A 12,444-nucleotide genomic window follows, 5' to 3' on the forward strand; every position below is an offset into this window, starting at 1 on the left:
GAGTGTGTCTGAGTGTGTCTGTGTGTGTGTGTCTGTGTTTATATGAGTGTCTCAGTGCGAGTGTCTGTCTGTCTGTGCGTCTGTGTCTGCGCTGCGGGGGGCGGGTCCCTTGGGCTCCCGAGGGCAGGAATCCCCTCTGCCCCTTTGGCGCCCCCTCGCGCGGCCCCCGTTGGCCCCCGATAAGGGCTCACTGACTGTCTCTGGGAAGCTCGGCCTTCAGGAGGCCCCGAGTTCCGAGCCCGCTCCCGCCTCCTCCTGCCTCTGCCCCAGGTGCGACATCCGGTCTCCCGGGGCCTCGGTTTCTCTGTGCGGAACGACAGGTTTGCACCAGAGCTCCCTTAAGATTTTGGCCACCCTCGGAGACGCCCAGCTCTGCAGCCGGGGGGGCCTTAGAGGGTCTGGTTCCCCGCAGTCCCCCTCCCCCCCCTTCCCTACCTTTCAGCAGCGCTTGGAACTCCTTCCACAGATCCTCTGGCGAGATGAGAGGCCCCGGGGGGCCCTGAGGGCCGGGGGGTCCGGGCGGCCCTGGGAGCCCCAGCTGGAAGAGAGGACCCGGAAAAGCATCAGGAGGCAGCGCGTGAAGGCCAGGGTCTCCCTGGAATCCTGCTCCTGGCCTGGGTCGTTGGGATGCTGAGTCCTTGGGAGGGAATTCTCTCCCTGGCCCCGAGCCCCCTTCCCCGCCCGGAGCCCCCTTCCCGGCCCGGAGCCCGTCGGCCTGTCCCGGGCTCGGCCCCTGCCCCCGGGGCGCTCACTTTCCCTCGGGCTTCAGAGCCGGCAGCTCCGGCCTCCCCTCGGCCCTTCCCATGAGGCTTCGCGGTGACTTGGGGACAAGGAGCAGGACGCGGCTGGGCCGGAACCAGGAGAGCCCAGTCCCGCCCCCTCCCAGGCCTCTCAGCGGGGGCTGCGGGAACGGGGGCGGCAGGAGGAGGGGCCCTCGGGGGCCGGGGGACAGCCCGGACGCCAGGCAGCTGGTGACACTGATGGGCCACTATTCGGGAAGAAATTCCCTTCTCGATGGGGCTCGAGAAAAGCAGCAAAAGCAGCTGGGGTCGGGGGAGGTTTCCCTGCACTAATGACTTGCCTTCAGAGAAGTCCCCCCTCTTGCTTTTGGGGTGCAGCTCCTCTGGGACTGTGGCATCTCACCCGGGGCTGGCCACGAGCCCCTCCCACAGCAAGGGGTCACCCCTGCCACTTAAATCCCTCCAGTGACCGGGAACTCATTACCCCACAAGACCAAACCCTCCTTGAAAGCGGGTGATGGTCTGCCTCCTGCTAATGTCCGCCGGCCAGCCCCGGACGGGTCCCCGGGACCAGAAGGAATCTCAAGATGGGAGGAGACTTTGCCGGTTATGGCGGAGCCGAGCCAAGTCCAAGCTTAGAGAGAACGTGGCCCTGGCTGGCTCACCATCCCTGGCCCACGTCAGGGTTCTGATTCCTCCTGAGTTGGAGTCGGGATCCTGGGTTCGAGCCCAGTTCTGCCAGTTAGCACCTGTGTAGCCTCGGAGACATCGCTCTGCCTCTAGTTTCCTCATACAGAACTAGGGCGGCTAAGGACCCTCCGGGCTCAGGATCTGAGATCCTGTGATCGGGGGGAATTGAACTCAATGTCCTCAGTGATCGCTATGATGAAATAGAGGCCCGGGATCTCAAGTCAGAAGTGACTGAGTTCGAATCCTACCTTTACCCTTTACTAAGCTAATTGACCATAGGTAAGTCATTTGATCCCTCTGACTCAGTTTACTCCTCTGTAGAAAGAATAATAATACCCGCACTTCCTCTCGTGCAAGCTTATTGCGAGGCTCCAACGGGATCATCTTGGTGATCCAGGACTCGTGCCCAGAACTCTCCCCAGAAGCTGCCCAGGCCCCACCCCCCCATGCTTACCTTGTACTTCCTGGATTTCCCCGTGTTCTTCTTTTTGCCGTTGACCCCTTTGTTGGACTGTCTGACGAAGAGCATCCAGGCGTCCCTGGGGTTGATGCTTTGGGGCTTCTCGGTGGCGGGGGCTTCCTGGAACAGAGAACGAGAGCTGTGGCACCCGCCGAAGGGGTGACGGGACGGAGCGGAGGACGGTGACGGGACGGAGGGGAGGACGGTGACGGGACGGAGCAGAGGACGGTGACGTGACGGAATGGAGGACGGTGATGGCCTGAGCTCCGGGAGGGCAGAAACAGGACGAGGCCGGGGCTTTACTGTGGCACACACGCCCAATCCGAGTCTCTTCACGTATCTGTAAATGTTGTCGGACAGTTACCCAAACACAGGTGGGCTGGGGAAAAGCTCACAAAAATGGAAGTTGAAGATCAAAGATCCGCTAAAGGTCAAAGGGCGTTTGCTCCGGAGTCCGGGGAGCTACTGGAAGTTACTGAGCAGGGCAGGGTCGCACTGCTCTCTGGGAAGATGCTTTGGGGAAGAGACGGGAGGGAGGGAAATCCATTGGGAAGGCAGAGGGATAGCCTGGGGTGACCCCCAAAAACTAGGATGTTAAAACATCCTCGAGGAAAGACCCTGCATATAAGAGAGATCCTGGAGGCAAAGAACAAGGTTCGGGGATGAGGCAGCCACGTGAGGGAGGAGTCAAGGAGGACTCCAATATTGCCAACATGGATGGCAAGAAGGATGAGGGACGTCTGCCCTTGACAGGAGCGGGGGGAGGAGGAAGGGACGACTCCAAGAGCCCTCCCAGTCCCGCATCCCGTGGTTCCTCCCCCCAGGCTTCCACCTGACTTTACAGAAGTTCAGGCCCACTGTGACAGCGGAGCTGCCGCCCGGGAGTTTGGAGCTGGCCGGGCCGGGGGAGGGAGCTGGGAGCCAGGAGGACTGTACAGGAGAGCCGGCAGCCGCTCTCACTTCCCCAGATTCCCAAACCGAACCCCTCCGTCTCGCCCAAGAGTAAAGACCCCCCCCCTTTGTCTCCAGATCCCCTGAGATCAAAGGGTAAGACAAGGTCTCGGAAAACCTAATTCAGAGGGTGCGAGGGTGCGAGCGCTTCCCCAAATAAGCTCGGTTCCTGCTCCCTGTTCCCGGCGCCCGGTTCGCCCCCAGTTCCCTTATTTCTCCCATAATCTTTCCCACACGTCAGGGAAAGCTCCCTTGGCAGGCCCCTCTTTCTGAAAAGCTTCCCACAGCAGAAGGCGGGCAGGAGGCAGCGGGACAGAACCAGAGTCCGCGAGGCTTGAGTTCGAGTCCTGACCCAGAAACTTCCCTGCGAGGGATTCTGTCCCTCCGGCTCTCAGATTAGAGGGGAGCCTCTAAGTGACGATGCGGCTGGAAGTCCGGCCCTTTTGTATCATGGGCCAGGAAATGCAGCCGGAGGCCGGGGACGTGGCCCGGCTCCCACAGAAAGTCAGAAGCGTGGCAGGACCCGAATCCAGCCCCTCTGGCTGGCCGGCTGGGCCGTCACTCCCCCACTCTGCCTCCTCTCTGGCTCCCCTCTTTCTCACACTCTGCCTCCGGCACTCAGAGCCCGGCCCCCAAACTACGCTCGGGGATGATGTCTTAGGGGGATGGGCCAGCCCCGACTTCTCCCCGTGGCCGGCGGGGGAGGGGCTGGCCCAGCGGATCTTACCAGGTCGTTGGAGGACGGGAGGGGGCCGCCGCTCAGCCTCCGCTCCATGGGAAGGGCGTTCCCCGGAGGCCGCCTCTCGGGCCCCCGGCCCCCGGCGTCTCTCTCCGACTCCTCCGAGCCGACACAGGAGGCGGCTGCCAGCAGCCCCAGAAGGAGCAGCAGGAGCCGGCAGCCGGGGGGGAGCAGCAGGAGCCGGCAGCTGGGGAGGACAGCTGTGGTCGTCCCGGAGCGCGGAGCCCTCCGGCGGGGGCCCCTGCGCGTCCTCTCCGGGCGCCCCGAGTCTCCGCGGAGGGCGAGGCCGAGACCTGGGAAGAAGCAGGAGGTTGCCCTGAGACACGGGGGGATGGGGATCGCCGCCTAGAGCGCGCTACCGGAGGGATGAGGAGGATGAGGTCCTAGTGGCTCCTGTGGCAAACTCCCCCCTCATACCCATCCGTTAGTTCCCAGGGGCGCAGGCCGTTCTTACCCAGGAAGGAGCGCTCCCCCGGGCCCCTAGCCGCTGGCTTCAGTGTGGGGGGACACGCGAACCCCCTCCAGAGGGGGTGGGCAGGACCCTGCGCGCACCGGGGAGGCCCCCGGGGACCCCCATCTTGGAGAGGGGCAGGGCTCCGGGCCCGCTCCAAGCTGGAAAGAAGGCTGGGCTCCGGGGGCGGGCGGCAGTGGCGGCTTCGGTCCGCGCGGCTGGCGAGGCTGGCCCCGGGGGCATCAGCGGGGGCCCGAGCCGGGGGCCGTCCTCCCCGCCGGCGCCGGCCCTCCTCTCGGCATCGCCCGCGTCCTCCCCAACCCGGGCCGCCTCTGGTTCCTCCCCAGGCCGGCTGCTTCTCCCCGTCCCTCCCCTGCGCTGCGTTATCTCTGTCTGTGCGCGTCCCGGCTCCCTCCCTAGCTCCGGCCTCCTCCTGCAGCCTCCCCTATCTCCCGGCTCCCTCCCCGGCTCCGGCCTCCTCCTGCAGCCTCCCCTATCTCCCGGCTCCAGCTCTTATCTCCTCCTCTTAATAAGCTTGAATTCCCCGCCTCGCGGCCTCCCTCGGCCTGGCCCGGGAGCCACAGAGCCCCCTTCTGGCCCCGAAGACGGGCTGCGGGAGCGCAGAGGGAGGGCGCGGGCTCCGAGACGGCCTGGGAGCCCCTGGGACCTGGCGCGGCCCCAAGAATCCCGGCTGGCCGAGGGCCCTCGCCCGTGGGGGCCCGGAACCCGGAGGCTCCGAGGCCCGGGGGCTGGAGTCCGCGGAACCCCAGACCCAGTTCCACTGCTCCGTGTCCGGCCCTTCTTTGGGCAGATGAGGAAACCGAGGCACAGAGAGTGACTGACCCAAGATCTCACAGCACTCAGAGAAAGCTAAAGCTGAAAGCAGGTGTCTGCCTCCACCACCCAGGCCCCTGGTCACCAGCTTCTTTCCTTTGGTGCCCATGCCCTGGTCCAATCCTTTGTAAATCACAAACATCCCGTGGGATCCCAACTCACTCAGAATTTCTTCCTCTGAGAAAGTCGTGGTCTGAAAACAGCTTTGAACCAAGTTGTGTTAATGCCACGGAGGGTGCAGAGTTGGGCTGTACAACGAGGCACACGGAGACAGGGGAGTTCCAAGGGAAATGTAATGAAACGGGCATTTATTTAGTGCCTGCTGTATGCAGGCTAAGTATCATACACTAAAAAAGATATGACATTTAGATAAATAACTTATTGAGCTACTTATTGGAATTCAATTCCTACATATATATATAACATATATAAACATATACATATATATATATATATAAAGTGCCTCCAGTGTGCTAAACGCTGCAATGAGAGATGGCGAACCCCCGCGCTTGGGAAGCTTTTATTCCCTACATGGCTATGCCATGAACAACAGCAAATATAGAGGTAGAGACTGAAAGAGACAAGAGAGAGAGACAGAAAAAGGCACAGAGACTAAGAGAGATAGAAACACAGAGATTGAGAGACACACACACACACAGAGACATAGACAAAGGGACAGAGTAAGAGAAAGAGAGAGAAAGAAAGAATCAGAGAGAAACTGAGAGAGATAGAGGCTGAGAGAGAGAAACAGACAGGGACTGAGAGATACAGACAGACAGACAGACAGACAGAAACAAGAGACTAGGAGAGAATCAGAAAGAGACAAAAAGGGAAACAGAGGCAGAGAGATAGAGAGAGACAGAAAGACAGAGACAGAGGCAGAGAGATAGAGTCATGCCTTCACTTTAACACCTAGGGAAAGGGAGGGGGCAGAGATCAGGAGAGCCCCTGGAGAGGTACTCACCCCCCCCTTCCCAAACCCCTCTCCACTTAGTGCTAGAGATTCAATGAATTGGAGATGAAGAGAGATCAAGAAAGAAAAGAGACTAGAGGGCCTGTCTCCCTGTCCAGGGTGCTTCCCAGCTATGGAACAGCACGGAGGCGAGAGATGGCATTTGGGAGTCAGGGAACGGCTAGCAGAAAAGCTGCTGTGAAATGGAGATTGGCCTAAGGGGGTAGCATGCAACCAAACTGGCAAGAGAGGAGGATGCTGGGTACTTCAGGATTTTGAGCGCCAACCTCAGGAGTTTTAAGTCAATAGAGCCAATGAATCTTCCTGAGAAGGTGGGGTGATGCGGTTATGTATATTTTGGTAATACCCATTATTTTCTTGTAGAGAATCATTAAAACAGAGAGCGATATATGTCCCTTATATACCAGGGCGTCCGCAAGACTTTAGTCACCCAGGCAGTAGGACATACTGGAACTGGGAAGCGGCCTAGATAAGTCAATTTTCTCTTTGAACTTGTTATATCCCCACCCGATGTTTATTCTGGGAAAAACATCCAAAGACGATGCATTTAGTTTCCACAGATACAAGTAAAAAATGTTCCCGGCTCTTGTAGAAGCATTCAAGGTATAAATGCATATGCACAAAGGACAGCCTCGATTTCTCCTCAAAGAAAATGCAGAGGTACAAAGATTTCACAGAACATCACAGATACAAAGAGAGATAGAAAGAGGCCAGACAGTCCAAAAACAGTTAGCCAGAACACATTCGCTCTTCTTGAGTGCGAACTGTACTTTAGATTGTTAAAGAAACAGCAAAAGAGTGATAAAAGGAAAGGAAAACGAGCTGCAAGGACTTTGTTGTTAGGTGACGTGGTAAATAGAGTGCTAGTGTTGGAGTCAGAAAAGTTCAAATCCAGCCTCCAACACTTACTGATTGTGTCACTCTGGGCCAGTCACCTAACCTCTCAGTACCTCAGTTTCTCCACCATAAACTGGAGATGATACCACTTACATCTCAGTTATCATGAGACCCAGAGGAGGCTATATATTTATAAAGCGATTTGCAAATCTTAAAGTGCTATATAAACACGTTATTATCGATATTATTGTTTTTAGTGATATTGTGGCTGGAAATAGAGGGGTGTATCTTCTGACAAGAGTCCCTCGTTGGGGACTATATACTCCAGCTGTTTTATGTTTCCGCTAATACTTTCCATATAAGATCTCTCCAACATTCTGAAGCTCTTCTTCTGGTACTTCTAATAGTCCCTAAACACCAGTGCAGAATTGTTCTTCGCACTTACAACAAAATCAGTCCACGTCCCCCTGGATGGTATCATTTATACCATTATACCGTTGGTTTTTATTTACCCCCACTGGATGTATGGTTTCTTGTCCATTTGCAAAGTTTGTCCCCTGGACTTATGCATAGATAAAGTACAAACTTTGCAAATGGACAAGAAACCATACCCAGTGGGTGGAAGTGAGTTGCAACCTGTTACCAATGGCTTTTCCATTCAATTACAAGTTATAACCATAAGCGATCTACATCCCACGTGCATAATTAGGCAGACTTCTTTATGAATGTTTATGGATTTCATTTACAAAGGTCTATAACATTCTGGGACTCTACACGCAACATCACTGGCAAACAGAAGCATGTGATAAATAGGACCATCTACAGGAACCCCTTCCACATTTGGTCTCCGAACAGGATACTCTGACAGTGGACGACAACTTTGGAGAGTGTACGTCTCCCTGATTTATGCCTTGTAATTGATAATGAATGATGATCTTATAAAAATACATGCAAGAAATCTCATTGAAAGAAGTCTCTATATAAGTTTTCTTTTTTTCCTATCAAATTGATGCTTTTTTATATATAATTAATGAACCCTAAGATAAGTAAACTTGTATTTCTTGCCTTTCAGTCTGTTATATGATTGTGTGGATATAGTCTGTTGTGGAAAACCATCTGTGAAAGTCTCCTCATGTTTTCATCAGTGATATTTCCCCCTTTATCTGTGTGTGTGTGTGTGTGTGTGTGTGTGTGTGTGTGTGTATGATTCAAAAAGCTATTGTAGAGAAGAGTAAATAGACACACAAACAACTAGTTACTAAAACCTTTGTGATTCTCTTTTTTGGCATAAAACATTATCTGCTGCTTTTGTTTTTTAAACTCTTTAGCATCTCCCGCTCTTTCAGATATCTCAAAAATTAACTCCTTAATGCATTTTGCATTAAAATCATAAAGATAAAAATCTCATAGGAGTAAATGCACATTCCTTTAGTTGTCTTCCATAAATCAGCTGTCCAAGCATAAGATGGAGGAAGCACATCAGCTGATGGCTCATGACAAAAAGAGCTGGAATTTTTTTTAATTTTATTTTTTTTTGTTTGTTTTTAATTTTTTTTATTATTTTTTAAGGAGCTGGAATTTTTAATAGACTACAAGCTTGATATAAATTAACAGTGTGATGACACTGGGGGATAAAAGGCTTCTATGATCCAAGGCTGCATTAAAAGAAATACTGTCCATGTTAAAGGAGCTGATAATCCCAATTACCTTGAACTCTGGTGAGCCACACATGCAATATTGTGTTTAGTTACACGCAGCAATTTTCAGGAAGGTCGTTGACAAATGAGATCATTCCAGATGGGAGGGACCAACCTGGGATAGTGAAAGCCTCGAAGACAAAGCTATACAAGGATTTATTGAAGGAACTATTGACACTTAACCTACAGATGATAAAACTTTGGGGATATATGATAAACATCTTCAAATATTTGGAAGAGTTACTATATTCCCCAAAACAGAGACAGCTCTGTCTGTCAATATTATGTGAATTGCAGAGAAATAGAATGACACAATTTTTAGAAAAAAATTGGTTTCAAATATTTTATTTTTTTCTAATTATGTGTAAAAACAATTTTTAATGTTCACTTAAAAATTGAGTTTCCAGTTTTTCCTCTTCTTCTTTCCTTCCCCTTCCTCCTCCATGAAAAGTTAATCAAGTCTCTCTCACAACACGATCAATGTGGAAATTGTTTTGCATGACTGCAAAATAACACAGACCAGAAAATAAACCCAAACAAACAAGAAAAATAAAGAAAAACATAAAAAAATATGCTTCAGTCCATATTCAGATCCCATCAGTTCTTTCTCTGGAGATGGACAGCATTTTTCATCTTAGGTTCTTCAGAAGTGAATAGCTAAGTGCTTCACAGTTGATCACTATACAATGTTGCCGTTTCTGTGTACAATGTTCTTCTGGTTCTGCTCTCTTCACTTTGTATCAGTTTGGGTAAATCTTTTCAGCTTTTTCAAAAAGCATTCTGCTTGTCACTAAATGACATGAGTTAAGGAGCAATTTCCTACACTTCAGAGATGGCCAAGAGTGTATCACCTTGAAATCCAATTACTTCCTCACCTAAGCAGGTCCTTAAGAGAATGATCTATGATTTTTTAAATGGGAAATTTCCAGGAAGAAAACTACCTAATGAATTTTATTTCTTGACTGATATGGAGGATATGTTGCTGAGATCTTTCAAGTTTTCTTTTGAAAGCCATTTGCTCATATGCTTTGCCTCCCTTATTTACTGATGATGAGTTTTGATTTTAAGTATTTTTGCCAGTTCCTTCTGTATCATGGATATTGATCTTTAATCAATGATTTTTGTTGTTGTTGTTGTTTTGCTTAGTCATATCCAACTCTTTACAACCTCATCTGGGATTTTCATGACAAAGATATGGGAATGGTTTGCCATTTCTTTCTCAAGTTCATTTTACAGATGAAAAAACTGAGGCAAACAGAGTAGATGGCTCAACTAAATAAGTGTCTGAAGCCCAATTTGAATTCAGATCTTCCTGATTCCAAGCCTAGCACTCTCTCCACCGGGCCACCCAGCTGCCCCTTAATCAGTGACACTGGATCCAAATATTTGTCCCATTTGATAGTCTCTTCTTAGTTCTTCTACATTGATTTTTTCCTTACTAAAGTTTTAGTTTTATTTGGTCCAAATCGTTTTGCATTTTAAGATCTTCTCTATCACTTATATATTCCAAGATTCTTCCTCTACCCATAGTTCTGAAACATTTCCTTTCATTTTTTTGACGTCATCACCTTTTACACTTAGGTCACAGTTATATTTGGTATTTGTTGTAGTTTATGGTGTAAGGAGCTGATCTAAATCTAATTTCTGCCAAATTACTTCTTAGTCTCCCCAGTATCCTTCCCCCAAAGCTAGAAATCCTTTCCTCACTAATTTATGCTCTTAATTTTCCACTGGGCTGCTCTTCTGAAATGCTGCTGGTTTCTGCTTCTGCGGTCTATTTTCACTGATGTGCTTTCCTATTTTATTAGCTCCACATTGGGTGCAAACTTAGTAAACAAAACAGAACAAAAGTCTTTAGGCTACAGCTTTTTAATATAATCTGAGGCTGGTGATACAATGTCTATTTCATCTCTAATGGGTTTTTCTCCATTATTTCTTTTGTGATCTCAACTTTATGTTCCTCCAACTGAATTTTGTTATCTTTTCTAAAAAAGTATCCATCAATAGTTTCATAGGTTTTAGCTTAGCATTGAGTCCGTAAATCAATATGTCTTCATATACATGGCAGAGGTATTGAATCTATTCTGCTTTGCCTTAAAAGGTACAGCTGATAATAATGGATGGATGAAGGTGGGGACAGGTGTTAGGAGAAGTTCCCCCAAAGCAGAGATATCCCAAAATGCAATGGGGCTATCTCAGCAGGGGGTGAATTCCCTGTCCTTTGAGGTGGTGAATTCTCTGTTCTTAGAGGGCTCCATGCAAAGGTTGGACAGACAATTAGCTGAGAATCTAGTTTAAAAAAAAAAAAGATTCTTTTAGGGCAGCTAAGTGGCACAGTGGATAGAGCACCAGCCCTGAATTGAGGAGGACCTGAGTTCAAATCTGGTCAGACACTTAACACTTCCTAGCTGTGGGACCCTGGGCAAGTCACTTAACCCTAATTGCCTTGGCGGGGAGGGGGGGATTCTTTTGAGTTAGACCAAACAGCCTCTGCAATTGCCTCCAATGGGGAGATTCTGCTGGTTTCCCCAGTGGGGCTATTCCTTTGCCTTCTTGCTAAGAGCTAAAACGTTTACTTTCATTTAAGAGACAGAAACCTGCCCAACGTTAATGCATCAGGCTCAATCTGTCCGAAACTGGACAACGTGCTCGTGTGTGAGTGGGAAGGGGGCAGAGGAGCAGCCAGTCTTGTTGGAAAGGCCTCTCCAGGCCTCTGTGACATCATGCAAATCCTCTCAAAGAAGAGGACGCTCTGTGAAGTCCAGCTGATGCAGAGGGCGGGAGCCGTTGCTATTTTCCCAAACAATGAATGGTACAAATGATGTCATCAGAGCCACCAGGATGTCCACAACAAATTGGTTTGAATGCCTGGGCAAATGCACATGGGACCCCATGTCGGGTTATGGCCCCACCCGCTTGGGGCTCTGGGACAGAAGGGGGTCACGCGGGGCCATGGCGTGGGGCTCCCCTGCCTTCCCTCTTCCTGTGCTGGGAGTCTCCCCTAGAATTTCTGCTCAGAGTCATTGATCTTACGTGGGTCAAGGGTCAGCCTGAAATCGAGGGCTCTGATGGAAACTGCCCTCGATCCCATGCTCTCTAGGGAGGGCTAAATTTGGGGAATAGTGGGTGATTTCCCACAAGGAAGGATTGAAGGAACAGAGGAAGGTGGGAGGGAGGGATGGTGTACAGAGTGGGGGGCACACATACACACACACACACACACACACACACACTCTCACTCACACTCACACTCCTTCATGCTATGCTGAAATTGAATCCTCATTCTTGAGCTCTCATGTCACTGCCTTAGCCTGTGTTTCCCAGCAGCCTGAAGCTGTCAAGCTGTTCTCTGCTCTCTTTCTCGCTCTTTCTCTCATTCTCTCACTCTACGTTTGTCTGTTTCTTCCTCCAAGGGAAAGACCCGGCTGATGAAGTCATGGGAACGAACACTCCGTCTGCTGCTGACAACAAGAGTCAGCAATGCCTTGCTAAGGGTGGCCTGCTGCTAATCTACCTTCCCATGACTTGTCAACAGCCTCCAGGAATGAGGGACTGGGCATCCCCTTCCTCATCTTCCCCCTGGTCCTTCCTCCATCCCTCCCTCCCTCCCTCTATCCATCTAACCATCCCTCCATCCATCCATCCTGCCATCCCTCCATCCATCCATCCTGCCATCCCTCCATCTCTCCATCCCTCCATCCCTCCATCCCCCCATCCCTCCCTCCATCCCCCCATCCCTTCCTCCCTCCATCTATCCCTCCCTCCCTCCCTCCATCCATCCCTCCATCTATCCATCCCTCCATCCCTCCCTTCATCCCTCCATCTATCCATCCTCCATCCCTCCATCCCCCCATCCCTTCCTCCCTCCATCTATCCCTCCCTCCCTCCATCCCTCCATCCATCTAACCATCCCTCCATCCATCCATCCTGCCATCCCTCCATCTATCCATCCCTCCATCCCTCCATTCCCCCCATCCCTCCCTCCCTCCATTTATCCATCCCTTCATCCATCCCATCATCCCCCCATCTATCCACCTCTCCCTCCTTCCATCCCTCCCTTCATCCCTCCATC

The 12,444-nt window shown here is 51.1% G+C and overlaps 1 protein-coding gene across 1 annotated transcript in view; it reads right to left on the reverse strand.

The window, feature by feature from the left end:
* The window catches only part of ERFE (erythroferrone), a 12,019-nt gene extending 7,012 nt beyond the window's left edge, over nt 1-5,007 (reverse strand). The window contains exons 1-5 of the mRNA XM_051990475.1: nt 4,699-5,007; nt 4,035-4,476; nt 3,569-3,873; nt 1,885-2,010; nt 436-538 (exon numbers count right to left, since the gene is read on the reverse strand). Of these exons, the coding sequence (XP_051846435.1) occupies nt 436-538; nt 1,885-2,010; nt 3,569-3,873; nt 4,035-4,476; nt 4,699-5,007 (1,285 nt within the window). The remainder of the gene's footprint in view (nt 1-435; nt 539-1,884; nt 2,011-3,568; nt 3,874-4,034; nt 4,477-4,698) is intronic.
* Between the last annotated feature and the right edge of the window lie 7,437 nt (nt 5,008-12,444).

This window comes from Antechinus flavipes, chromosome 3 (assembly GCF_016432865.1).
Source record: "Antechinus flavipes isolate AdamAnt ecotype Samford, QLD, Australia chromosome 3, AdamAnt_v2, whole genome shotgun sequence".
NCBI classification, from domain to species: domain Eukaryota; kingdom Metazoa; phylum Chordata; class Mammalia; order Dasyuromorphia; family Dasyuridae; genus Antechinus; species Antechinus flavipes.